The 26,495-nt window shown below is 50.4% G+C and overlaps 3 protein-coding genes across 9 annotated transcripts; 1 reads left to right on the forward strand and 2 right to left on the reverse strand.

Annotated features, from left to right (window-relative positions):
* Positions 1 to 2,205: 2,205 nt before the first annotated feature.
* Ndufa7 (NADH:ubiquinone oxidoreductase subunit A7) lies at positions 2,206 to 10,351 on the reverse strand. Its single transcript, XM_020182654.2, has 4 exons — positions 10,240 to 10,351; positions 9,816 to 9,865; positions 6,289 to 6,438; positions 2,206 to 2,397 (listed from the first exon to the last, which is right to left on the reverse strand). Exons 1-4 carry the CDS (start codon positions 10,288 to 10,290, stop codon positions 2,307 to 2,309), a joined length of 342 nt encoding a protein of 113 aa, XP_020038243.2. The 5' UTR covers positions 10,291 to 10,351; the 3' UTR covers positions 2,206 to 2,306.
* A 19-nt stretch (positions 10,352 to 10,370) lies between these two features.
* Rps28 (ribosomal protein S28) lies at positions 10,371 to 11,288 on the forward strand. The gene is made up of 4 exons (XM_020182668.2): positions 10,371 to 10,492; positions 10,586 to 10,633; positions 10,935 to 11,069; positions 11,215 to 11,288. The coding sequence occupies exons 1-3, from the start codon at positions 10,454 to 10,456 to the stop codon at positions 11,055 to 11,057; spliced, it is 210 nt and encodes a 69-aa protein (XP_020038257.1). The 5' UTR covers positions 10,371 to 10,453; the 3' UTR covers positions 11,058 to 11,069; positions 11,215 to 11,288.
* A 352-nt stretch (positions 11,289 to 11,640) lies between these two features.
* Kank3 (KN motif and ankyrin repeat domains 3) lies at positions 11,641 to 22,623 on the reverse strand. Of its 7 annotated transcripts, none has more exons than XM_074054254.1 (12): positions 22,431 to 22,621; positions 21,724 to 21,818; positions 19,062 to 19,123; positions 16,970 to 18,277; positions 16,790 to 16,889; positions 16,184 to 16,384; positions 16,003 to 16,087; positions 15,290 to 15,506; positions 13,073 to 13,218; positions 12,789 to 12,989; positions 12,603 to 12,701; positions 11,641 to 11,971 (listed from the first exon to the last, which is right to left on the reverse strand). In XM_074054254.1, exons 3-12 carry the CDS (start codon positions 19,093 to 19,095, stop codon positions 11,888 to 11,890), a joined length of 2,475 nt encoding a protein of 824 aa, XP_073910355.1. In that variant the 5' UTR covers positions 19,096 to 19,123; positions 21,724 to 21,818; positions 22,431 to 22,621; the 3' UTR covers positions 11,641 to 11,887. The 7 variants fall into 7 exon arrangements, 6 of the variants coding, with proteins under 6 accessions (XP_073910355.1, XP_073910356.1, XP_073910357.1 ...); XM_074054255.1 differs by having other exon boundaries at positions 21,666 to 21,818; XM_074054256.1 differs by lacking the exon at positions 21,724 to 21,818 and having other exon boundaries at positions 22,564 to 22,623.
* Between the last annotated feature and the right edge of the window lie 3,872 nt (positions 22,624 to 26,495).

Below are 26,495 nucleotides of genomic sequence, written 5' to 3' on the forward strand. Positions count from 1 at the left end.
AAATGAACGATTCAAGAATTGCTCTGTTATTCACAATAGCCAAGTTGTGGAATCAGCCAAGATGCCCCACTACTGACGAATGGATCAAGAAAATGTGGTATTTATACACAATGGAGTTCTACTCAGCCATGAAGAATGAAATGTTATCATAAATGGGTGGAACTGGAGAACATTCTGAGCGAGGTTAGCCAGGCTTGGAAGACAAAAAATTGTATGTTCTCCCTCATATGCGGACTTTAGATCTAGGACAAATACAGCAATGTGGTTGGACTTGGGTCACAAGACAAGGGGAGAGCGCACACAGGAGGAATGGGGATAGATAAGAAACCCAAAACATGATAGTATTTGATGTCTCCACTACAGAGGAACTAATACAGAAACCTTAAAGCGACAGAGGTCAATATGAGGAGGATCAGGAACCAGTGTAAAGATCAGTTAGAGATGAATCAACTTGGGATGTAACACATTTGTACATGGAAGCAATGCTAGGAATCTCTCTGTATAGCTATCCTTATCTCAACTAGCAAAAATGCTTTTGTCTTTCTTATTATTGCTTATACTTTCTCTTCAACAAAAGTAGAGATAAAGGCACCCCACCCTGGAAGCGAGGGGCGGTGGGGGAGAGAGGAAGGGGGCAGGGATGGGGGGGAGAAATGGCCCAAAGAACAAAAAAAAAAAATTGTTCTGCAAGATGACCCCACAGATTTGCACCAGGAACATGCCAAAATCAAGGATACAGAGTTCACAACAGTGAATGAGCCCAGATGGTGGGTGTGCACCATTCAGAACCGTTCCCCCCCACCATGGAGTGCTCAGGTCAGACCTCTCCCCCATCCCATTCCCACATCAAATTTCAAGTCAGGGTAACTTTATTCAGATACCTTCAATGTCACATCTTGCCCAGGACCTCTCAAAGCTGTGTTGCCCTCCTAGTGGCCTCTGCACACCATGCCTAGCCTTCCTCTCCCTGATGATCTTTTTGTTGAATATAATTCATCTTCTGTCCCAACCAAAGTCTCACCTCCTCCAGAAGCCTGTACTGCAGCACTTTTAACACCCACTTTCACTCACTACCTGGGACTGCTCTCAGCCTCCAAGGGCAACAGTCTTGATGCTCTCTTGGCACTCAGCAGGGTCTTTGGCACATACTGAAGGGTTACAGGGTTGGTCCATGACAACCCCATCCCCCAATCCAGGCCACCTCAGCAGCCACTCTTATCCCTTCTGCCAGCTTCCTGGGCTAATTGGGCCTCACCCCATAGGCTACAAGCATAATGGTTTCCAGGTGTCCCAGGTGAGCCTTGCTGTTCTGTGTTCACTGCGGAGATGTAGAATGGCTCAGATCAAGCAAGGCCCTGAGTGGAAAAGCGCTGGTGAATGTCCATGTGAGCAACGGCTGGGAGCTCTCCAGCGAGCTGTCTCCTGTGCACAATCATCTTCCGCAGGCCTTCGTGTTCAACACTCCCCAACACCCAAGGGTCCTGGAACCCAACCTCCCAAGCAAGAGGGGTCATTCATTCCCACCACTTTCAGCCCAGGGCCAAGCCATCAGCCAAGGAATATTGGTTATCTCTGGGTCTCTTGCACCATATTATCTGTCTTTGCACCCAGAGACAGCATGTCACCATGGAGCTCAGGAAACACCATACCTCTCCCACCACTGGAACACTGACAGGAAGCTCAGCATCAACCTCAACACAAAATGCGAGTAAGCTGGGGGTGGGGTTGGGGAGGTCACTTACAACAGTAAAAATAAGGGGCCGGCAGAGTGGCTCAAGTGGTAGAACGCCTGCCTAGCAAGCATGAGGCCCTGAGTTCCAACCCCAATGCCACCAAAAGAATAAAGTAAAAATGGCAGGCCAGGCAAGCTGGTCCATGGCTGTAGTCTCAAGTAGGCAAGAGGCAGAGGCAGAATCCTGGTCCTGGGCAAAAAGACCCTATCTGAAAAATAAACTAAAGTAAAAAGAATGGGGGCATGGCTCAACTGGTAGAGCATTTGTTTATCAAGTGTGAGGCTCTGAGTTCAATCCTCAGTACCATCAAATAAAAAGAAAAGTAAAAACAGGAGACTGGGCATCTGTAGTCCCAGCTACTGTGAAGTCTGAGGCAGAGGGTTCACTTGAGCCCAGGAGTGCAGCATAGTGAGACCCCTATTTTTTTTTTTTTTTTTTTTTTTACTTTTAAAAAGGTAACACAGAAGCAATATGGAACTCCATTATTTATCATAAATTAGGTCACATTCTCCCCAAGGAGGAAAAGCAGTCAGGTGGCACTGAGGACATAGCCAGGTGGCCTGGGGCACAGTGTCACAGATATGGCTGGTCCTTGGATAGCTCCCACTTCCTCATAGGAGGAGCAGGTGTCACGGCCTTCTTCTCAGTAGCTGTCACAGCTGAGCTGAAAGAAGGAAGACAGACTTCTGTTAGGACAAGGTCTCCAGAAAACAGTGCAGAAGGACCCGAAAGACGTCAGGAGGTGTCTCACCTCTCCTCCGGTCCACTCCCTTACCAAATTTCATGTCAGGTTAGTAACTTTATTCAGGCATCTTCAATGTTACACCTTCTATGGCACCTCTGGAAGCCCTCTGCGTTGCCCTCCTAGTGGCCTCTGCACATTGTGCCCAGCCTCCCTTTCCCTCCTGACCTTTTTGCTCAATCTGATTGGTCCTTTTGTTCAAACAATCCCTCTTATAGTATAAACGTGCCTGCTGGGACTGTCTGGTTGGAGAGCAGAGAGATGTTGCAGAACCCAAAGCCCTCTAATGAGGTCCCTCAGAGGGCCAGCTGATGCCGCCCAAACCCACATGGACCCCCAGTTAGCCTGCCCTAGCTTGCAGGCCCAGAACCTGGCCACGAGGAGCTAGGCTCCTTCTTCCCCACTTTAGTCCAGGGGTAGACAAGCACCCACCCACCCATTCTTGCTACCCCATAACAGGATGCTGGGTGACAGGTGTCCCTTGGTCTTCTTTCCTGAAGTACCGGGCTCTGCACAACTAGTACATGACAGGTACTGCATGCTGCACAGGGCTAGTGAGGCCCCGCCCATGCTAGTGGGCCTGAGTCACTGTGCAATTGCAAAATACATGTGCCTGTCGTTCCAGCTACCTGGGAGGCTGAGGCAAAAGAATCACTTGAGCCCAGAAGCTCTGGGCCAGCCTGAGCAACACAGTGAGACCTATCTCTTAAAAAAAGAAAAAAAAAAGGTTGGGGAGCGGGATGTGGCTCAAATAGTAAAGTACCTGCCTACCAAGGGAGAGGCTCTGAGTTCAACCTCCAGTACCACCAAAAAAATAGAAGAAAAATTTAAAAAAAGAGGGCTGGCAGAATGGCCCAAGTGATAGAACGCCTGTCTAGCAAGCAAGAGGTCCTGAGTTCAAACCCCAGTACCACCAAAAAAAAAAAAAGGAACAAAGATAAGAGAACTACTTTTCAGTCCACCGTTGACCAAGGGGAGCCCCAAAGAGGCATCACACTAGCAAATCCAGGGCATTCACCCTCCCTCTCCCTGCCACTCTGAGCCCCTGGGGCCTCTGGCTGGGGAGGCTCAGACACACTATAAGCCAGAAAGGAACAGAGGCCAAGAGGGCAGGACTACGGAGGAGGCGGTGGGGGAGTGGGGAGACACAGAAGGCTGCCTCACTCTGTGATAGCCACACTCTGGCACTGGCCTCCAGAAAATCAGAAAGTGACAAGGACCATCACTGAGTCCTGCCTGGCCTCATCACCTGACAGATCTCACACTGCAAACCTACCACCTCCATTTCACCAATAAAGAAACTAAAGCCCTTGAAGGCTGAGGACCATACACTGGGTCGGCTTTAGGAGCCCACACACCACTCGGGCACTGGGCAAACAGATTTGAAATCCTGCTTTAGCTGCCTGCTAACTGTGTGACCCAGGCCAGTCACTTGGCTTCTATCTAACTGACAGAGTTATCAGGTGCCATGGACTCTGTGCTACCTGCTCTCTAAGCACTCACACACATTAATCAACTCTCTGAGGCGGAGACATAGTCAAAAGACATAATCATGAAGGGCGCCGGTGGCTCACGCCTGTAACCCCATTTACTCAGAGGCAGAGATCAGGAGGATCAAGGTTTGAAGTCAGCCCAGGTAAATAGTTTGAGAGACCCTATCTTGAAAAAACCCTTCGCAAAAAAAAGGCTGGGAGTAGCTCAAGGTATGGCCCTGAGTTCAAACCCCAGTACCAAAAAAAAAAAAAGACAAACACGTTTACTCTACACTTAATTGCCTTTGATTTGAGATGCTAGAACTGGGCAACATCTCATTCTAAAAAACAGAATGGGTGTCCTGATAAATTAGGCACAGGAGGTTGGTTTTACAGATGGAAAGGGCTGAAGAAAGCAGAAACCAAGGACTGGAACACAAATCAAATGGTAGACCACCTGCCTAGCAATTGTGAGGTTCTGAGTTCAAAACCCAATACTACCAAAGGGGGAAAATAAAAGAAAGAAAAGAACGGAGAAGCCAAATAAAAATCAGACTGGTCATTTCATTTACTTTCCTTGCAAAGGCTGAAGCTGAGGGAAGTTCTTTATTGGACCAGACAAAACTGGCTTGCTCACCTGAATTCAAGGCTGGGCTGGTAGAGTGGCTCAAGTGGTAAGAGCGCCTGCCTATCAAGTGTGAGGCTCAGCTCAAACCCCAGTGCCACCAAAAAAAAAAAAAAAAAAAATCAGAAAAACAAAAAATAATATCTGAATTCTCCGAGGTCAGACAAACAACTCCGTGTCACTTGGTGGCACAGAACTTCTACAAAAGTAACTGTTTTGACTTTGTCTGCTGGGCCTAGTGCAGGAGCTCAGTCCACACCAATGGCTCCCTATAAACCATGGAATACTATTAGTGTCCCCATTTAATTAAGAGAAGGTGCCCAAAGCCAGGAACCAAACTGGGATTTTTCTTTCAACTTTTTTTGTTCAGGTGGGGTCTCATTATGTTACCAAGGCTGACCTTGAATTTCTGGGCTTAAGTGATCCTCCTGCCTCAGTCTCCAGAGTAGCTGGATTAAAGGCATGCAATATCCAGCCTGGCTTATCAAACTGGATTTTGAGGGGCCCAAGGTTTATAATTTTTTTTTAAGAATACAAAATTAGCTGGGGGCCAGTGGCTCACGCCTATAATCCTAGCTACTCAGGAGGCAGAGATCAGAAGGATTGAGATTTGAAGCCAGGTAGGGCTCAAGGTGAAGGCCCTGAGTTCAAGCCCCATTACTGCAAAAAAAAAAAAAAAAAAAAAAAAATATATAAGGGCTAGTGGACTAGTTCAGGTAGTAGAGTGCCTCCTACAAGCCCCGAGGCCCTGAGTTCCAGCCCCAGTACTGCCAAAAAAAAGAATACAAAATTATACCCAGGCGCTGGTGGCTCGCACCTGTAATCCTAGGTACTCAGGATCAGAGAGCAGGAGGATCTCGGGATGTAGCTCAGTGGCAGGAGTGCTTGTATAGCATGCAAGAGGTGAAGTTCAATTCTCAGCATTACTACCAAGAGAACAAAATTATGCTGGGCATGGTGCTCAGGCCTATAATCCCAGCATTTGGGAGGTAGGAGGATCACAAGTTGGAGGCCAGCCTGGGCTACATGGCAAGACCCTATCTCAAAAAAAAAAAAAGAAAGTAATGTCTGGACTTTCTAGGACCCTTGAAGGGACCTTGGACTTCATCTGAGCACTAACTTCTCCTCTGGGCTAAGCAGGGTTAAATGAGCTCTGAGATGAAAAACCCCTGGCAGCAAAGTCCCTAATTCAGTCAATGGTTGATGGGTGATGAAGATGGAACCCAGGGCCACGCCCACATTAAGCAAGTGCTCTACCACTTAGCTACACTCCCAATTGGAAATGGGACTTTTTTTGTGGGGAGTGGGTTTGGGGTTTGAATTTAGGTCTTCACACTTGCAAAACAGGTGCTCTATGACTTGAGCCATCTCCAGTCCATTTTGCTCTGGTTATTTTTGGAGGTGGGGTCTCTCAAACTATTTGCCTGGGCTGGCCTTGAACCATGATCCTCTCAATCTTGGCCCCGAAGCAGCTAGAATTACAGGCGTGAGCCACCAGCACCCAACTCTTTTTTTTTTGAGACAGGGTCTCACTATGTAGCCCAGGATGCCCTCAAACACGGGATCCTCCTGCTGGGATTACAGGCATGCACCACCACACCTGGCTGATTGATATAATTGCTCTTGAAAAGCACCTTTCCTCCAGCAGGAGAGGAAGGACAAGCAGCAGGAGGGAACATTGTAGGGCTCCTGACAAACATCATTGGATGTCCTCACCTCTCTGCAGTTTTTCCTGACACCAGCACCTTCCGTGAGGACATGATGATCGAGGGGGGCACCATTTCCCGGCGGCCATCACGAGTACAGTAGTAATTGTTGGAGAGCTTGTGACTGGGGCCCACAGGGAGTTTGGGAGGAGGCTGAGTCCTGAGGAAAAAGAACATTGGCACTGAAGCAAACCAAGGGTCCCTCTCACTGTTCCAACTTATTTGCAAGACTTGGGGTCTGCAGCCTCAGAGATGGACTGCAGGCCACAGACCTAGAAGCAGGTAGCAAATACTACTCTGGATACAAAGTCAGACTGAGGAGGTCTGTCCCCCTCCATGTCTCAAATGTTGTAGGTATAAAAGGTACTTTGTGAAGCTTCCAGAGCAGGGGGAGCCTAGACATGTTCCCATCCCCAGTGCACAGATGAATTTGTCACCTGACCTCACCTCCACCTGTTCTCACCAGGTATTCAGGAAATTAGAAGGCCAGAGTGCTAGGCTGTGATCACCATTTATCCAGCAGCTAACAGTTCATAAACACTTGGGTAGCAGCCCCAGATTATGCCTCTTTTATCACCAAAGGTTGAGCTATGGAAAGCCAGAGTTTCCTGTTATGTCAGGAACATTTTGAGGAACCCTGCTGGGATCAAGGCTTATTACTCAAAGAACACCTTGCCCTTGGAGCCTGTCCAGATCTCTGTTTTTCCTGCCACCATGTGGTCTGACGCCAGAACTCCCTACAGCCAGAGCTGCTTTGGCTAAACCCTGGGTTGAATTTACCAGAAGCCTGATTCCCTAAAAGGAAATGCTGAATTCCAAGCAAAAGAGGAGCTTCCCAGTGACAAATAGGGAAAGAGTAGAAAAGGTGGGGGAAAAAAAAAAATCATTAAATAATATCTAGTTTTTATTTAGCCACATTGTTTTAAAAAAAAATTATCTGGTAACTTTGCCACAATTCAAGTTTTTTTCTAAACAACTGATAACGTCTTTTATTTTTATTTATTTGGGTGCAGTACTGGGGTATGAACTAAGGGCCTCGAGCTTGCCAGGCAGGTGCTCTACCATTCGAACCATGCTTCCAGCCCTTTTTGCTTTATTTTTCAAATAGGGTCTCACATTTATGTCTGAGCTGGCCTGGACCAGTATCCTCTTATTTACACTAGCTGTGATGACAGGCGACAGGCTCATGCCACCACACCCAGCCATTACTGGTTTAGGTAGGACCTCAAGAACTTTTTGCCTGGGCTGGCCTGGAACTGTGAGCCTTCTGATCTTCATCTCCCAAGTAGCTAGGATGATAGGCTTGAGGCACTAAGTCCCGCTGACAGCCATTGTATTTTAAAAATGAGAGATACAGCTAGGCATGGTGGTGCACACCTGTAGTCCCAGCACTTAGGAGGCTAAGGGAAGAGGATGGCAAGTTCAAAGGCAGCCTGGGCTACATAACAAGTTCCAGGCTAGCCTTAGCTACTTAGTGAGCCCCTCTATCTACAAACAAAAGACAGGGAGAGAGGCGGGAGAGAGGGGAGAGGAGAACGGAGGGGAAGAGGATAGAAAACTTGATATAAATAAGATTTTAAAATGACACATGGCCAGGCGCTGGTGGCTCATGTCTGTAATCCTAGCTACTCAAGAGGCAGAGATCAGGAGGATTGAGGTTTGAACCCAGCATGGGCAAATAGTTCAGTGAGACCCTATCTCGAAAAACCCTTCACAAAAATAGGGCTGGTGGAGTGGCCTAAGTTGAAGGTCCTGAGTTCAATCCCCAGTACCTCAAAAAAAACCACGACCCACATGGGGGCTGGTGGAGTGGTAGAGTGCTTGCCAAGCAATCATGAGGCTCTGAGTTCAAACCCCTGTACCATCAAAAATAATAATTATAATAAAAGAAATAAATTTAAGTGACAGGTAATATATTATGTGGAAGTTGGAATTTGCCTAAGGAATATAGATATGACCCTCTATGTATCAGGCCATAGCTTTGAGCACCTATGTTCAGAATGGTGAAAAGAACCAGTTGCCCAATGCCAAGGCCCAAATGAAACACCACAGGGTGCCATTATCTTAAAGAAACTGAAAAATTGCCAGGTGGCTCACGCCTGTGATCCTAGCTACTCAGGAGGCAGAGATCAGGAGGATCCCGGTTTGAAGCCAGGTAGGGCAAATAATTCAAGAGACCATATCTTGAAAAAATCCTTCACAACAAAGGGTTGGTGGAGTGGCTCAAGGTGTAGACCCTGAGTTCAAAGCCCAGTGCCACAAAAAGAGACTGAAAAATCATTGCACAAAGTCATTTTCTTAACTGGCCCAGCAATTGCCCTGGTAGAAAAGAAATTCAATTCTTTGTAGTTGAAATTAATCACAATATACAGCATTCACATAAGTTTGGGTATTTCAGCACTATTTTTCTTCCTTTCTTGATAACCTTCAATGACTACCTTACCCCTGTGACTTCACATACCACTATTCCTTCCCTCACTGTGTTCCAGCCACACTGGCCTCCTTCTTACTTCAGGTTCTGTGCAGCCTCACAACCTCAGCACTTGCTGTCTCCTCTGCCTGCTATGCTTTTTCAATAGTTACTCTTTGACTTCTTCCCATGATCAAGTGACTCAAATGTCAATCCCAGAAAAGAGACCTTTCCAATCACCTGATCTCAGCCATGTTCCAGTTTACCCTCATTCACTTTGTCTTCAAAACATTGCAGAAAAAAAAGCCAGGTGTTGGTGTGTAATCCCAGCATACAGGAGGCTAAGACAAGAGGATCTGGAATTTGAGGCTACATAGGGACACCCCGTCTCAGGAGAAAAGTCTAAAACAGTGGTACTTGCTATGTTCGTTTCCCTACAATGTTTCTCTCTCCCAGGTGAGCTCCATGAAAGGAATGAGAATAAACGGCTGGTGGACTGGCTCAAGTGATAGCATGCCTGCCTAACAAGGGTAAGGCCCAGAGTTCAAATCCCAGTACCGCCAACACTAAACCTTTTAAATAAAAAAATGAAGAACTTTTCTTCAAGACTGAGGACATACCAAGGACTTGTAAATAATAAGTATGTAAATGCTTGAAATGAGGACACTTTAGGGTTCAACCCCTGCTGTCACTTTCTAGCTTTGAAATGACTGTAAAGGGATAGGGTGTGGTTCAAGTGGTTGAGTGCCTACCTACCTACCTACCAAGCGCGAGGGCCTGAGTTCAATCCCCAGTAACACCAAAAAGGAAAAAGAATGATGGTAAGCAAGATTTAGTTTCTTTGGGTCTCTTATTTTTTCATCAGTAGTTTGGGTATGAAACACTCAACTGGCAAGACCACACTTAAGACTGCAAATCTATTCCTAATTCCAACCCAGAATGCACGCCCAACCTAGCTGGTACACAGAGAGTCCAGCGAAGTTGAAGTCCGATTTCTACCTCCACAGCCTGGCAGGCGACTGGAGGTAGGATCTCTGTCCAGTGCTCCAAGGGTCTAAAGGAACACTCGTTGTTTTTGGTGAAGGAAAAACCCAATCGGGGCTGGGCAGCGAGCGGGGCCTGCTCACCGCTTGGCGATCTCCTGGTAGCGCAGCTGCAGCTTCGCCTGCAGGTCTTGCTGTGGGAGGAGGAGAGGGGAGGTCAGCCTGCGGGACACTGCAGGAGAGAAGGCGTGGGAACAGGGATGGCCGAGGATGAGCAGATGAAGGAAAGGCAGGGGACACACAGTCAGGATAGGAATATGGGCCCTGAGGGTGAAGAGGCAAGCTAGGGTCAGGAGATTCAGAGCTAAGGTAGGAAGCCGGAGGGCGGGGGGGAGGGCGAGAAGGACGGGACAAGTGAATCAGGAACGGAGAGGTCACAATTGGAGAATCCCAGAGATTCTCCGGGCTAAGCGAGGGTCCGATTTAGGAGGGTGAAGAGTAACGGGAGCGGGTTCGGGGGGCACGGAGCCCACATCTTCCCCAACTTGGCCCTGCCCGCTCCTCGCACCCCTGATGCCCAGTTCCGAAGCCTCTGGATAATGCGAGTAGCGGACGCCATCTTCCGTCAATCCCGAAGGGCTTGACGTCTCTCCTGCGGGGATTGCTGGGAAGCGCACGTGTGGTATCGCGAGAGCACTAGTGGGCGTGGCTAGAGCGTCGTATAAATAGGTCTCGTCGAAACACGTGACTCCTCTCCGTCAGACCGCCGCCGAGCCGCCATCATGGACACGAGCCGTGTGCAGCCCATTAAGTTGGCCAGGGTGAGTTGGAGGACCGATTTTGAGCGCCGGGGAAGGAGGGAGAGGGTACAAAAGCCGAGTACGCCAGGTCTGACTTTAGCTTCTTTCCTCCAGGTTACCAAAGTGTTGGGCAGGACCGGGTCCCAGGGTCAGTGCACGCAGGTGAGCGAGTGGGGGCGCCCCGATGACTTTCTGGGGTCTGAGCCCTGCTAAAGGCCTGTTTCGTGCCCCAAGCCCTGCCAGAGGCATCTGAAAACGGATGTTCTCTTTATCCACGGGCTTCCACCCCTCCCCAAGTCTCTGCCAGCTAGTCCGAACAGCTCATTCAGTTGAGCTCATATCTTCCCCATTAAGTGTCTCGGATCCGGTCCCGACAGAGCCTCTGAATCCATATCGGCCCACCCCATATGGTGACTAACAGCCATCCGCCCTAACTACTTCCTGCCCTCCGGGTGGGCCGTAGGTTCGCGTGGAATTTATGGACGACACGAGCCGTTCTATCATCCGTAACGTGAAAGGCCCCGTGCGCGAGGGCGACGTGCTCACCCTGTTGGAGTCGGAGCGAGAGGCCCGGAGGTTGCGCTGAAACTTGCTCCTGGTGGGTACCGAGAGGTGGCTCCTGTTGGACCTTTGGCTAAGTGCGTGGGTGAGGGGATCTTGGGAGAACGAAAGCAGAGACTGGCTGAAAGGATTCTGCCAGTTGTTGGGGAACCTGTGCATCTCACGCTTGGGTTTGTTTACAGGGTCCTAGATACCGACCGCTTGGCCCACGGGATGACCTGCAACTCTTAAATAAAGCGTTTGTATTGTATGTAAACTTTGGAGGTTTTTTGTTTGTTTTGGGGGGGGCGGTTGGCCGTACTGGGGTTTGAACTCAGAGCCTCATACTTGTTAGGGTGGCAGGTGCTCTTACCACTTGGGCCATTCTACCAGCCCTTCTTTGTGATGAGTTTTTTCGAGACAGGGTCTCGAGAACTATTTGCCCAGGCTGGCTTCAAACAGTGAACCTCCCAAGAAGCCACAATTACAGGTGTAAACTCTGGTTCTTCTTTGGGTTGTCTGGCTAGGATTTCTCTATGCCCTTTGCCTAAGTGGTTACCTACCTCTGCACTCTGGAAGCTTTAAGGGGTGTGTTCCCACTCCCGCTCTTCCCCAGACAAAACTCAAGCTTAGTAGAAGTTTTTTATTAGAAAAGAACTTTATAGGTTGGTGAGCCCGGGGGTTATGTGGCTCCTTGGGCCCATTTCACCTCAGTGGGTTCAAGGTGAGCTCCTTCCCTGACGCTGAACCATCTCAGCTGAAGTAGCGCTTTTCTGGAACTGCTTGAGCATCTGGACAGAGCACCCTGGCCCCTGCTCTGACCCAGAGGCTGAAGTGGGGAAAAAGAAGAATCTTGAGTCCAAGTCTGGTGTCCTCTCACTGAGGCTGAGAGTCCCCTGTATTGTCACTGCATCTTCCGTCACCAAGCAAGGCTGTGGGAAACTCTGGGGGTAAATGGCTCTAGAAAGAAGGGAAGAGGTCTTGTTGCAGTTTTCCTCTGGAAGTTAGGGGACTTTCACCACCTCAGCTTAAGGATGTGCCATCTGGCAGAGGCCCCTCTGGTTATTCAAGGAGAAGCCCTACCCTTTCCTGGTTTGGAAGAGGGACATGGCTTCCATTCCCACATCTCTACAGTGGGGTAAGTTTGGGGTGGACAGGTGGGTTAGATGAGTTTGGTGAAAGTACTGAGAACTGCCTGGCACTTGCCATCTGGTATGACCTCTACTCTTTGGGTGTGTTTTGTACCCAGACCTGGAGTTCTTGAGTTTGGGGAACCTGTATCTCTTCCCTCTCCCTGCCTACATCAAACGGTTTACTTTCCCTTTGATAGGATCCTGCTAGGGGCAAGTAGCAGGAGCTCCCCCAGCCTACTTTTCATGTGTGTGACCTTAACCAAGTTACTTCCTCTTTTAGGGCCTTAGTCTTATGAACTGGAGGTATATCTACTTCAAAAGAGGTTTTGCAGGTTAAACAACAATCCTAGCCATGTAGGAAAATTCAGACGGGTTCTCCCCGGAAGAGAGAGGTCTAAGCCTCTCTCCCCAAATGTGACTTGCAGCTGGGATGGTCTATTTCTTGGGGCCACACTCACCTGAGAGTCAGGTTCGCTCAAGCTCAGGTGGGCATGCAGCAGAGTGGCCACCTCATCCTGCTCGGCCTCCAGAGCAATGGCCAGTGCACTGGTGCCCTCCTAAGGAATGGCAGGATGTCAGTCCTTGAGCCACAGATGATGGGCACACAGGACCCTCTGCCTGCCTGCCCCACGTTAGTTGCTCACATTGTCCAGGATGGCAGGGTCGCAGCCTGGCTGGGCCAGCAACAATCGAACAGTATCCAGTCGCCCATACTCGCTGGCACACATCAGCGCTGTGGCCCCATCTGCATCCTGAGCATTCACGTCAGCCCCATTCTCCAGCAGAGCTGCCACCATGTCCTGGCGACCATGGCTTATGGCCAGCATGAGAGCTGTCTGTCCTGTCTGGGAAACAGGGAAGATGGGCTTGATTCCCCAAGTAGAAAATGACCCTCCTCAACTTAGCTGGAGTAGGAGTGTCCACAGACCTGGCTAGCCTTGGCATTGACATCACCCATGCTGAAGAGTCTCTGAACCACAGCCATGTCCTCCTCCTCCCGCCCCAGAGAGGCAAGTGCAGCCAACATAAGTGCAGAGTAGCCAGCTCGATTCTGATGGTTGACCTCACAGACCCCTGAGAGAGAAACGGACTGGTCACTCCAAGCCTTGGTATTATTTTGGGGGAAGGGGGAACAGGGTTTAAGCTCAGGGCTTTGGGCTTTCGAAGCACGTGCTCTACTGCTTGAGCCACACCTCCAGTCCATTTTGCTCTGGTTTTTTGGAGATGGGGTCTGACAAACTATTTGTCTCAGCTGGCCTCTGGAAAACCATAAGCCATGTAGCTGGGATTAAGTCATTGGTGCTGCCTTAAGGCCCATTTTTTAAGACTAACATGCTTCCTGTGCCCTCTGCTGCAGTGCTCCTCTCTTGCCTCAGGGTTTTGCTCAAATCTCACCTCAGCTAAGACTTCGCTGGCTCCCTACTTCAGACTGGTCAGGCTGTTTCAGGACTTGGAACAATATACCTGGCACACAGTAGGTGCTTGATAAGCATCTGTTGGCTGAGAAGATTCCTCTTATTTCCACAGCTGCCACCTACCATTGTTGCTTCCCTAGAGAAATGTACCACCTGCCACCCTGATCTCCAAATATACCCCAGTTTCCATACAGCAGCCAGAAGCAGCCCAGTCACCTGCCTATTTAAACCCCTGTTATCCTCCCCAGTTCTCCCAGAATATAGACCATTACCTACAAGGCTGTGTTATTCAGCTTTGTATTACCATTCTTCTGGAATCCTCAGCTACTCCACAGCCCATGTGTGGGTTGAACCATAAAGAGGGCTGGGGACATGGCTGAAGTGGTAGAGGGCTGGTCTAGCAAGTGTGAAGCCCTGAGTTCAAATACCAGTACTGCCCCCCAACCTAAAAAAAAGGTTAAGTTGAAATCCTATCCCTCTGTACCTGTGAGTTTGCAAGAAGAGACTGAGTCAAGCAGAATGTCATGTAATGATGGAGACAGAGACAGTTAAGCTGTCAACTACCTGAGGCTAGGAGAAAGCAAATTCTCCTGTGAGCCCCCAAAAAGGAACTGACCAAGCTGTCACCTGATTCCCACTTCTGGCCTCCTGAAGTGAAAGGAAATACTCTGTTAAGCTGTTCACATGGTGATACTTTTTATGACTATTCTAGGCAACATCCTGGTTCAACCTCCAGAATTTAACGTAGTTTCTTGGGGGCTCGTTCTAATACCATCCCACTCTTCCCCACACCTATCTCTGTTGGGACCACATTCACTGCTGTGGCTGTTTTAAGCTCCATGACAGTAGAGATGGTTTGGGAGATGAGTGGGTAGAAGAAGCATATAGTGTCAGGAAGAGGGTTCCTGGGAAAAGTGACATTATGGTAAGGGCACAGTATTGATGTCAAGGTCTGGTAGTGACTTGGTAAGGCTGATGTGGAGCAGAGGTCAAAGAACTGAGAAACCCAGAGGTTGGAAGGACCATCTAGGACAGTAAAATTGGTAAGTGGGGCCAATGGTCAGCCTGTGACCCACCATCCCCTCGCTCAGTCTCTTACACAAAGGAGCTGTCTATGGGTGGTGCACCCCACCCAGGGCTGTACTGGTACCCAGTAGACTCAAATAAATGTCTGTACTCAGCCACTTTGGGTGTGTCCATCTGCTTCAGAGGAAGATGAAGCAAGAGCAAGCAGGAGGCAGGTAAGTGAGGGACAGCACCCCAGCCTGGGGGACCAGCAGTCAGAGCCCTAACCAGTGAGTTTCTGCTCTAGAGGCTGGAATTGGGGCTTAGGAATTCAGGGAGCACCAGGGCTGGAAATTCAAGGACAGGGCTTTGCAGCAATTAACTGACCTAATACGTGTTATCACAACTGCTGGGGGAAGGGAGGCGTTGCCATCCCCATTTCACAGAAAAATAAGCTAAAACTGGTGAGATTGAGTAATGCATTAAATCTCAAACCTGGGTATTCTCTTCCCCTGCAAACAGTGGAGTCAGGGCAGAGATCCGGGAGTGTGGTGGAGTCAATTTTAGGAAGAATCTTGAGGAAAGCGTAGTGGCTGGCACCGTCTGTCGGCAAGCCCTTTTATGCGTTTTTTTCCCCCATAGTTCCACAGCCTGGGTGCTCCCTGGACCTCCCCTTGAGGGTCCCCCATTCCTTGGTCTCCCATCCACCATTCCTTGGCTCTGACCCGTATCCAGCAGCAGGTTTGAGATAGCCAAGTTCCCATGGGATACACTGTAGTGCAGGGCCGTGTTCCCATTGCCATCGGCCAGGTTGACCACGTACGCCAGCAGCTCAGTTCCCATGCGTGTCACACCTCGCAGCACCCCAGCCACGGACTCAGCCTGAGAGCGCCGCTGACTGGACACTCGAAACCATTCCTGGCCCACAAGACGCGCTGCGCTCTGCCGGGATAGGGGCAAAGAAGGTGTCACGATGGTCCAAGGCAAGGTGGCAGAGGGAAGCTGTGGAGGCGGCGCGGGGAAGACCCCTTTGGTGATCCCGGCAGGGTGGAAGTCTCCTGATGGTCAGAGTAGGGAGACCATAGGAACTCAAGTAGAGGGCTGAGGCCACACCTCTTTTGGAGAGTTCCCAAGTTCTACCCTTCCGGGAAAAATCTGAGGGAGAACTTGGAGGGGAGATAGTGAGCGTTTGCTCTTGGGAGTCCAGGAGTGGGGCTGGTACTTGCATCCGTGCTTTGGGAGAACCAAGGAAAACAGCGCTGTGCTAGGGCGGAGATTCCTTTGGAAAATCTGAGCTCAGCGGAGGCCCCAGGCGAGAGGGGACCAAACTTGGAATTCGCGCTCCAGAAAACCGAACGCACTTCCCTAAGAGAGAGTGAGGGGAGGTCCCTCATGGGACCTCAGCGCCCCCACTGGCAAGGGCTCTCGCAGCACTCACGCCGTCGCGGGTGACTCCTCGGGGCCGGCTCAGCTGCCGGTGCAGCGCAATACACGCCTCTCTCAAGCGCGGACTCAGCTCGCACCTGCGGAAGGAGGCCCAGCGAGGTTCAGGAAGGATTCGGGGACAGCGGCAACCAGGAGTGCAACCGCCCCCACTCCAGACTTCTGGCGACGCTTACCTCCCCTGTGTGGCCGGTTGAGGTTCTGACTCCGCCTCAGGCTTGGGATCTCGGGTGTCCTCATCGTTGGGAAGCCCAGGGGTGCTGGAGTCGGATCTCCCGCTGCAGTCGTCCCCAGAGCCGGAAGAGCTACTCTGGGCTTCGGCGGCGCCGTCGTCGCTGTTGCTGTCGCTGGCATCCTCGCTGGACGAGCTCTCATACCTGGAGGAAGGTGGGAGGCATCTGCTAAGCCGCCCCTGTGGGCTCGTTCCGGGAGTGCTGCGAGGTGGGAAAGGCTATCCCCATTTTATTTATTTACTTAATTTTTCAGTACTGGAGTTTGAACTCAGGGCCTACACCTCGAGCCCTCCACCAGCCCTTTTGTGTAATGAGTTTTTTTGAGATAGGGTCTCGTGAAATATTGCCCAAGCTGGCTTCGAATCTCGATCCTCCTGATCGAGTAGCTAGGATTACAGGCGTGAGCCACCAGCGCCCGGCTGTCCCCATTTTATAGATGAGAAAAATGAGGATTGCCAAGACCACGCTGCAAGCAGAGGAACAGAACTGGAATTCACACCCCGTCTAGTTCCCCAAAGCTGCTGCCATGGAAAAAGGGGAAAAGCTCACTCTCCGTTGAGGACCCCAACAAACTGCAGGCTCTTGGGTCCCGGGCTAGGCTGGGCACCAGGTGTACCATCTTTCTTCTTCATAATGGACTTGAGGATGCCTGGCAGGGATCAGATGAGGGTGCTGAGTTTTGAGTAAGACAGCTGGCAGACCAGGACTCAGCTAGTGGTTGAAACTCACCCGCAGGGGCCATGGCCTGGTCTCCAGCGGTGGGTACAGATGGGGTCTCCAGAGTAAGGAAGGAGGTCTCTGCTGGGGGGTCGGTCTGCGTAGTCTTCTCCGCACAAACCCACGGAGTCTGGGTGGCGGCCTCGCATGATGGGGACCTGGCCGCCGTCGCTTTATTCTCCGCAGCCTCGAGGGCCTCCTCCAACTCCTGCAATCGGCTCCGCAGGAGTTCGCTCACCCCTCGCTGGTGTTCCAGGCTGGCGCGCAGCAGCTCCAGCTCGCGCTCTGCGGCCTCGGGCAGCCCCAGCAGCGCCTCGGTCACCCACGCGTCCGCCTCAACGGTCTTGGGGACCACTTCCACGCTGGCCTCCCGGATCTCCGGCACTGCCTGGGTACCCTCCTCTCGGGTCTCGGGCACAGCATCGTTGCCCATCTCCTGGGTCTGAGGCGCCCCATCAAGGGTCGCAGCCGCCCCGTCTAGGATTTGTATCGCGCCCTCGCTGCGCCTTGCAGCCAAGCCGTCGGGGCCATCAGCCCGAAGGCTGGCCCTAGAGCGGACGCCTCGCTCGGAGGTGGCCAGGCGTTCAGTGAGCCGCCGCAGCTGGGCGAGCTTGTCCGGGCGCAGCTCAGCTTCCCCGTCTGGCTCTGGTTGCGCGCGCCCAGCCAGTAGCTGCGCCTTCTCTGCGCGCAGCGCGCGCACCTGCTCTTGCAGCTCGGGCAACGCGCGCGCCTGATCCTCGAGCTCGCGCAAGCGCCGCAGCGCCAAGGCCATCTGCTCGCGCACCAGCTGCAGTTGCGCAGGGCCAGGAGAGGCAAGGGCGGGGTTGGGGGCGGGGCTGGGGGTAGGACTACTGCGGCCAGACCCGCGCGGACTGCGCCGAGCCGCGCGGGAAGGGCTGAGCGCGAGCTCGCACGCCTGTTCCTGTGCCTGCTCCAGTCGCCGGCTGGTCTCCCGGAGAGTGTGCTCAACCCGAGGGTTACGCACGAGTGAGCGCGGCGACAGCGGCGGCAACGAGAGACCCGGAGACGCTCGGGGAGAGAGTGCGCCCAACGCTCCTCCATCGTCACTGGCCAGGGACTCGCTGGATGTCCAGGCGCCTGGGCTCCGCACGCCCGGCAGGCCCGGCCGCAGCGTGCGGGGACGGCGCGCAGACGAGGGTCCTGGGGCTCGGCGGGAGGCAGGGCCGCGCTCCAGCTCCTCCACGTACTTGAGGAAGTCCAGGTCCAAGTGGAAGCCGTAGGGCGTCTCCACAGTGTAGGGCGAGCTCGGGCTGCGGGCGCTCCCCGTGGGGCCCGCGCACAGGCGAGGGCCGCCCAGGTCTGCAGTCATGACAGGGGCGTGAGGGGCGGTCAGACCAGAGAGTTCCCAGAGAGAAGGACAAAAATAGGCGGCCCCCACGACGCACATGCACGGCTGTCATTACACAACCCCTCTCCCCGCCAGGCTCTCACACCTACCTGCACCCAAATAGGCACGCAGTCATGCGTTTATCGAGCGCCTACTGGGAGCCAAGCACTTTTCTAGACCCTGGGATACAGCAGTGAACAAGACAATATCCGTGCTTTTTTGAAGAGGACAGATAAACACAATCATTCCAACTAAGGAATAATAGCACGGTGAACTAGAGAATGGCTGGAGGAGTGCAAGTTTGGCTGTGGTGTCAGGGAACATTTCCTGTGAATGGGGACTTAAAAGTTGAGCACTACATGATGAGGAAGCAGCTGCAAGGACAGAAGGTTCCAAGAATAAAAAAAAGAAAAAAAAAAAAAAAAGCCCATACAAGACACTGGGGGTAGGGGCTGGCAGGGGCAGCAAGAGTAACTTGGGGTGGAGGCCAGTTCCCAGCAGAGTGAAGAAAGGAGAAGGAGAAGAGCTAGAGAGATAAGCAGAGGCCACACTGCGGCCTCGAGGGCCACCACGGGGAGTTAGGATGTTAGCCTACTTGCAGTAGGGTGCCATGGCTGGTTTTACACAGGGCCATGACATTGATCAATGGACCATTGAAAAGGTCTCTAACTGTGTTAAAGAATAAACCTCTGGGCTGCAACACAGGCACCAACTGTGGATCTGTGCACACACATATAACCCATTTCACACACTCACCAGGCAGATTCTGATTCAGGGCAAACTTGGCCATGTTTCTTGGAATAGCTTCCAGATGCACCCTGAAAAAAGACCCCAGAAAAGTGAGGGTGGGACCCCAGCCCTGTCCCTCTGAATCTCTGAGGCCCAACTTTGGGTCTGTGAGCAAATTAGACCCAAGAGCCTTTCTCCAACCGGCCCATCCTCCACCCCCGCCCCACAAACACACACTCAGGCTCTCTCCTTCCTCCTCCTTGCACAGATCTTGAAACTTTGGATTGAATGAATGTAGGGAACCTGGTCTGGGCTTGGGCAGAAGGAAGCCAGAAAGGCTTCAAACAGCCAGGGCCTGTGGCTGTGGCTCGTGCCTGTAATTCTAGCTTCTCAGGAAGCAGAGATCAGGAGTCTTGAGGTTCCAAGCCAGCCCAGGCAAATAGTTGTTGAGACCCTATCTTGAAAATACCCAACACACAAAAGTAAAAAGGATTATCGGAGTGACTCAAGTAGAGTGCCTGCCTAGCAAGAGTGAGGCCCTGAGTTCAATTCCCAGTACCACCAGAAAAACTAACAAACAAAAACAAAGTGGTATTTCTTAAAGCTTTTTTCTTAGAGAAATGCAAACACAATATAATTGTTCATCTGAAAATCCCTAGAATGTTTACCAAAATCTAGGAATTATGGAGAGTTTTGGACTGGCTATACTAAGTATGCAGTTAATGAATACATGTGTCTCTGGATTGTCTCTAGTAGAATGCCACAGGGCACTGTCCTTGGCTTGTAAGGGCTGGAAACACACGCTCTTTGGCCCAGGTGGCCAAAGCTGTGGTTATCCATGAGGAATGAGGGGAGGGTGACTCTTCAAGTGACAAAATGAAGACTCTAAGAAAGTGTGGGATTTTTGCTTGCTTTGCAAGCACAAGCCCTGAGTTCACACTTCAGTCCCACCAAAAGAAAAAAAAAAAATTGAGGCCAGGACTGGAGGTGTGGCTCAAGTAGTAAGAGACCCTGAGTTCAATCCCCAGTACCACCGAAAAAAAAAAAAATCCAGAACTTTGGTTCAAAAAACACAGAATTAAAAAAAAAACAAAAAACTAACCAGAATGGGGGCTGGAGGTGTAGCTCAGTGCCTAGCATCATACATGAGGACCTGGATCCATCCCTGGGTGGGGGGGAAGCATAGGAAAGGAAAGATGGTGCTTTGTAGAACCCACATAGAAAACCCTAAAGAGTAGAAGAGCTGGGCACTCCTAACTACTCAGGAGGCAGAGTTCAGGAGGATAGCGGTTCCAAGCCACCTCAGGCAAATAGTTCATGAGACTCTACCTCAAAAATACCCAACACACACAAAAAAACCAGGGTTGGTAGAGTGGCTCAAGTGGTAGAATGCCTACCTAGCAAGCATGAGGCCCTGAGTTCAAACCCCAATTTTGCCAAAAAAAAAAAGAGCAGATGGAAGCAGTTTGTATCGAGTGCCTTCTGTATGCCCTGCCTGGTTAAATGTAATCCCCATGCAATTCTGCAAGGTAGATATCATTGACATTTTTACAGAGGTGGAAATCTGAGATGGAGCAATTAAGTTCATTGCCTGTGAGAAAGCCCCTCAGATTTCATTCTACCTACCTTCTGGGAACCTCTAGCCAGCAGTGCTCAGCCACCATTCTCACTACACCTTTGCCTGCCCAGCCCTCTGCCTGCCAGAACCAATTCTTCCACTCCCTGGCTGGCTGCCCATCTCGTCTAAACACCTGGTAACCCTCCCAGCCTCTTGCATTCCTGATGGCCACTTGCGTGCCTGACACCACCAGCCATTCAGCATTTATCAGCCTTCTTAATGCATCACCCTCTCCACTGCAGGGGGGACCCCCTTCCACTCCCCACCTGAGTCCCTGATACCTCCCTCTCCACCCCAAGGCCAGCCAGGGCCTCTTCCAGTTCCCAAGCAGCTGTTTCCTGTCCCCTCGCACCAGTTGTGAGGAGTTGGCCAGTAGGGCAGGGGTCATCACGGAGGACAGCCAGTACCTCTCATGACTTGTTTTCAGGAAATTACCAGGGAAGAACTGGGTTTTGGAAAAAGCCTGAACTAGGGCTCAGGGTTCTGGACCTGCCTTTCAAACAGCGAGTTCATGACTCAGTGCGGTCATCCCCCTGTTGTGGTGACCTGGTCACACCCAGATTGGAGGCTCTGGGATGAAGAAAACAGCTGTGGGACATCCCTAAGACCTAAACCAGCGGAAGCAGCTGGACCTGGACCCAAAAGCCGGGAAATGGGTGGATGGGGCCAGGGATGGTAAATAACAGTAATAGCTCTTTTGCTTTTTATTATGGATTAGTTTCTATCCAAAGTAATTTATGTACATTGTTTTAAAATTCTCTCTAAATCCTCTAAAGTTTGTTCTCCTGTTATCATTGTCCCATCCCCCATTGTGCAGACAGAGAAACTGAGTCAGAGAACAAAGTCACACATGGACAGAAGCAGGATTTGAACCCGTGTAGCTTAGATTCCTGCATTGGCCACTACCCTTGACTGCCTTTTAGAAAGATCCTTTTCCCTTCCCTTCACCTCCCCAGGATGGGCAGGGAGCCTAGGCAGTGTGGCCTTCCTAGCCTGCACCTGTCAGTCCCTACCTGGGTCCCTGGTTGGGTTTGGGACGGATGGAGAGAGTGTGGAGGGGCAAGCCCACACCTGTGCTGCAGCCTCACTGCGTGGGGGCGTGTTGCTGTCCTCTTCTCTCCTCTGCTCCCTGTCTTGGCTGTCACAGCTAGATCCGGATCCTCTGCCTGAGATCCCCTCATTAGGCCGTCAGAGCCGATGCCACACGCCCCCACTCCCACCCCTGGGACTATTTCGGGACGCGGAGCTGTGATCCTGGAACCCGAGAGGTAGGGGACACGGCAGGCAATAGGCATCCGGGCCCTGGGGAAGGAACGCCTGCCTGGCCTGAGACCCTGGGTGGTGCCACCTCCTAATGTTGGGGCGGGACTCTCAGACTCATGACGTTGGGGTGGAGGCAGATGACAGCGGGAGAGGGGGATACCTCCCCCCCTCCCACCAAACACACCATCAGGTCAGATTCGCAAAGACAGGGAAGTTTCCTACAGGAAACGCCGCCGGGCGGTCCCATCCGCTGCCTATTGTGTGCAGGTCCGGGGGCTATCTGTCCCTCCCCCCAACACCGTTTCCGAATCTCTCCCCCAAACTCCCCGCACCCAGCCCAGCGCGAGAGGGCTGGGCCCGTGTCCCCAAGCCATCCGGGAGCTAGCGACTCTGGGGAAGGGTCCCCTGGGATGCCAGGGGGCGATCAAGCACGCCGACCGGTGTCGTCCTGGAGAACGACAGTGAAGCAATCTCCGAAATCCACAGCCCTCCTCCCCACTCGACTCGTTACCCACCTGGAGCTGTCAGTGTCCTGGTCTCAGGACGCAGCGCCCACCCCGTCGCAGCGCGCCGAGCCCGCAGAGGGACTGCATACCACAACGCCCCGCCCGTCCCGGTACGTCCCTTGATCCCCTCCAGGACACGCACCAGAGTCCCTTCAAGCTGGCGTTTCACCGGCAGCGACAGCCCTGGCCGCGCCAGTACCCGAGCCCGCCCCCTCGAAGCTCGGGGACCGATTATCAAGGCTTTGATCCTAACTGACGGCCACAGCAGCCAACCAGCGCCCGGTGTTCTCCGAGCTGCCCAATGGTGAAGCGAAGTGGGTCATATGGGCGGGGCTGGGAATGTGGGCGTGACTGGGGGCGTGGCGTGCAGTGAAGGTCTCCGAGGGCAGGCGACAAGCGGGAAGGGGACAGAATTTGTGACCTGGAGGCGGCCAAGTCCTGTTCAGCCCAGGATTAAGGAGTTTGCATTTAATTCACAAGGCACAAGGGATTCACAGGAGGGCTGTGAGCAGAATATTCCGTTGGGATTTATGTGACAAGAACTTAATTCCCAGTGCCTGCATGAGGTACCTGACCTTGGATCTTCCCTACCACAGGGTCTTTGCATATGCTGGGCCGCCATCCTTAAACATTCTTCCTGCGCATGTTCACGTGTCCACCTTCCCCTACTTGGGGGGCGATGTTCAACCTATATGTTCCTATCCCTTAAAGGCATAAGGTGGCCCATTCCAGGACTATCTTTCCTATCATTCTGTTTAACTTATTAGCAAATTTCACTACATGAAAAACGGACTGCTTTTTTTCCCATCTGTCTCCCCCACTAAAGTGTCAACATTATAGGGATGGGAAAATAATTGATTTTGGTCACTGCTTTAGACAATGCCCCTGGCATACAGTAGATGCTTATTGATTGGGGTTTTTGTTTTTGTTTTGATGATTTAAAATTATATTTACCTCTTTAACCCACTTGGGGTATATTATGAGCTAAAGTGACTATAGATTTCCCCTATTAATTTAGTATGTATTGAGTCCCCAGCACCGTGAGTCCCTGAGGGGTTACAAGCGCTGCCATCCTGGGCCTTTCAAACTAAGGTTTGTGTTAAGGTTTTGTTAAGCGGTGGCAAGTGGGTAGTCCGTGGGAGGAAAAAGGAAGGTTCTGGAAGGCAGCCTACAGGGGTAGGCTGGGGAAACTATAGGTACAAAGGAAAAGAAGTATGAAACTCCTTTTATTATTATTTTTTTTATTATGGGGTTTGAACTCAGTACTTCCTACTTGCATTAGTTTTTTTTTTTTTTTTAGATAGGATTTTGCTTATTGCCTGGGGCTCGACTAAAACTGCAATCCTCCAGCTCTCTGCCTCCCAAGTAGCTAGGATTATAGGCATGAGCCACTGCTTCTGGCTATATGGGAACCTTTGACTCATTCCATGTATTGGTAGTAGGTGAGCTGAATAGAGGAGGTTTAAAACAGCTCAGACTTCCATTCATTTTTCTTTCTTTCTCTCTCTTTTTTTTTTTTTTTTTTTTTTGGTAGGACTGTGATTGAACTCAAGGCTTCACACTTGGAAAGCAGGCACTCTACTGCTTGAGCCAGACCTCCAGTCCATTTTGCTTTGGTTGTTTGAGAGATGGGGTCTCAAGAACTATTTGCCTGGGCTGGCCTGACATCCTTCTGATCTCAGCCTCCCAAGTATAGGATATTATAGCTGTGAGCCAACCTGTGCCACCCAGCTCCTTTACTTTTCCTTCTTTCTTTCTTTCTTTTCTTTCTTTCTCTTTCTTTCTTTCTTTCTTTCTTTCTTTCTTTCTTTCTTTCTTTCTTTCTTTCTTTCTCTTTCTTTCTTTCCTTCCTTCCTTCCTATTTCTTTTCTTCCTTTCTTCTTTCTTCCTTCCTGCCTTTATTTATTTCTTTTCTTTTTTTGAGTCAGGGTTTCACCATGTAGCCCTAGCCTGGAAGTCAGTATCTTCCTGTCCCATCCTCCCAAGTGCTGGGATTATAGGTATGTACCACGATGCCTGCTACTCAGCTCAGAATTTATCTAGTAAATTAAGGTCCATTAGGAGGAAGTCTTTTATATTTCTAAGATCCTTCTGTCTGTCCCAATTCATCTCTATTTTAACTACAGCTACCAAAATAAAACTACAGTAATATATTGCACCTTGTATAATGTAATTAATATATTAAAATTCTCCTCCTCTTTTCAGAAAACTCCTGGTCTATTTTCATTGGTTGATGAAGTGTAGAAATTCTGTTGAGAGAGAGAGAGAAAGAGAGAGAAAGCCAGGTACACCAAGATCAACAGGTAGTACTTTTGCTGCTGCTGCAGAAGGCCCTCTATGGGCCACATCCCAATCACAACAGCCCCTTCTCCCCAGGGTGACCAATGGTGTGACTAGTTTTTGTTTGTTCTATTTTGTTCCCCCTGCCCCCGTACTGGGGTTCGAACTCAGGGCTTCATGCTCGCTAGGCAGGTTCTCTACCACTGAGTCATGCCCTCAGCTCCTAAACCCTTTCATTCTCAGATCCCCCTCCAGCCCTTTCTTTCCTTACAATAAATCCATTGCACAACTCTGGCTGCTTGTTACGAAGCATTTCCCAGGGCCTACCGCCTGCCATTCTCATCTCCATAGTGCAGCTATGTCACTGATCACTCATTCTCCATCTTCCCAGCACAGTGGCATTGTTTCTAGAACTGGGATGAGACTTCACTTCAACTGCATTGGCACACTTACTGGTGTTACTGTGGTTTTGCAGAGGAGACTTGGGATGTTTGGCTGTTTTTCCTTCCTTTTTTTGAATTGATTTTTGTATGAGGTGAGAAGCAGGGGGTTAGTGTGTCTTCTACATGTAGTATACACTTTTCCCAGCACCCTTTGTTAAAGAAGCTGTCTTTTCTCCAGTATTTGCTTTTGGCTCCTTTGTCAAGGATCAGAGTGCTGTAGCTGTGTGGATTTATTTTGGTGTCTTCTATTCTATTCCATTAGTCTTTGTTTAGTTTCTGTGCCAGTACCATGCTGCTTTTGTTACTATGGCTTTGTAGTATAATTTGACATTAGGTATTGTGATACCTTCAGTGTTGCTTTTTTGTTTGTTTGTTTTAGTACTGGGGTTTAAACTCAGGGCCTACACCTTGAGCCTCTCCACCAGCCCTTTTTTTGTGAAGGGTGTTTTCAAGATAGGGTCTCCAGAACTATTTGCCCAGGGCTAGCTTTGAAACTTGATCCTCCTGATCTCTGCCTCCTGAGTAGCTAGGATTACAGGTGTGAGCCACCGGTGCTCAGCCAGCACCCAGAAGATGGGAAGCCTTTCCTTTTTCTTTCCTTCCTTTCTTTCTTGATTTTATTTGTAATTCTACTTATGTGCTATATTACATTCATTGACTTGCGTGTGATGAACCATCCTTGCATCCCTTGTACAGAATGAACTTGATCATGATATATGACTTTTTTGATGTGTTGTTGAATCTAGTTTGCAGCTATGTTTTTCTTTCTTTCCTACCTCCCTCCTTTCCTTTTCTTTCTTTCTTTCAGTACTGAGGTTTGAACTCACAGCATTTGTTTTTGAGACACGGTCTACTTATGTAGCCTGGACTGGCCTCAAACTCAAGATCCTGTTGCCTCCACTTCCTGAGTGCTGGGATTATAGGTGTGCTCACCAGCACACCTGACTTTTGTATTTTTTCCTCATTTGTCAGCAAGACATCTTCCTTTGCAGGTGTTTCCCCTTATGCATTATTCAGTTAACTGTAGTACCTTCATGGTGGAAAGGCAAGAGCTTGATTCTTTCCCTTTATACATCCACTTTCAAAACACACAACCTCCCCCTATTCACCATGAAGTTAATTTCCATGGCTTTACTTAACTGTAATCAACCGCAGTCTGAAAATATTAAATGGTGTTTAGCAAATAATAACCAAAAAAGAAAAAAAGTCTAGCTGGACACAGGTGGCTCACACCTGCAATCCTAGCTACTTGAGAGACTGAGATTGGGAGGATGGCTATTTGAGGCCAGTCTGGGCAAAAAGTTTCCAAGACCCCATCTGCAAACAAATCAGGGCAAAATGGACTGATTAG

Source organism: Castor canadensis, chromosome 14 (assembly GCF_047511655.1).
Source record: "Castor canadensis chromosome 14, mCasCan1.hap1v2, whole genome shotgun sequence".
Classification (NCBI taxonomy): Eukaryota; Metazoa; Chordata; class Mammalia; order Rodentia; family Castoridae; genus Castor; species Castor canadensis.

Coding starts and splice junctions, on each gene's coding strand:
- Kank3 (XM_074054253.1), bottom strand. CDS start 21,040: ATGACCCCTGCCCTACTGGCCAACTCCTCACAACTGGTGCGAGGGGAC. Junction 19,124..20,660: donor TGGCTAGAGGTTCCCAGAAG/GTAGGTAGAATG, acceptor GTCTTTTTTCAG/GGTGCATCTGGAAGCTATTC. Junction 15,507..16,002: donor GAGGAGTCACCCGCGACGGC/GTGAGTGCTGCG, acceptor CTATCCCGGCAG/AGCGCAGCGCGTCTTGTGGG.
- Ndufa7 (XM_020182654.2), bottom strand. CDS start 10,290: ATGGCGTCCGCTACTCGCATTATCCAGAGGCTTCGGAACTGGGCATCA. Junction 9,866..10,239: donor TTCGGAACTGGGCATCAGGG/GTGCGAGGAGCG, acceptor CTCCTCCCACAG/CAAGACCTGCAGGCGAAGCT. Junction 2,398..6,288: donor TCAGGAAAAACTGCAGAGAG/GTGAGGACATCC, acceptor TCCTTCTTTCAG/CTCAGCTGTGACAGCTACTG.
- Rps28 (XM_020182668.2), top strand. CDS start 10,454: ATGGACACGAGCCGTGTGCAGCCCATTAAGTTGGCCAGG. Junction 10,493..10,585: donor AGCCCATTAAGTTGGCCAGG/GTGAGTTGGAGG, acceptor TCTTTCCTCCAG/GTTACCAAAGTGTTGGGCAG. Junction 10,634..10,934: donor CCCAGGGTCAGTGCACGCAG/GTGAGCGAGTGG, acceptor GGTGGGCCGTAG/GTTCGCGTGGAATTTATGGA.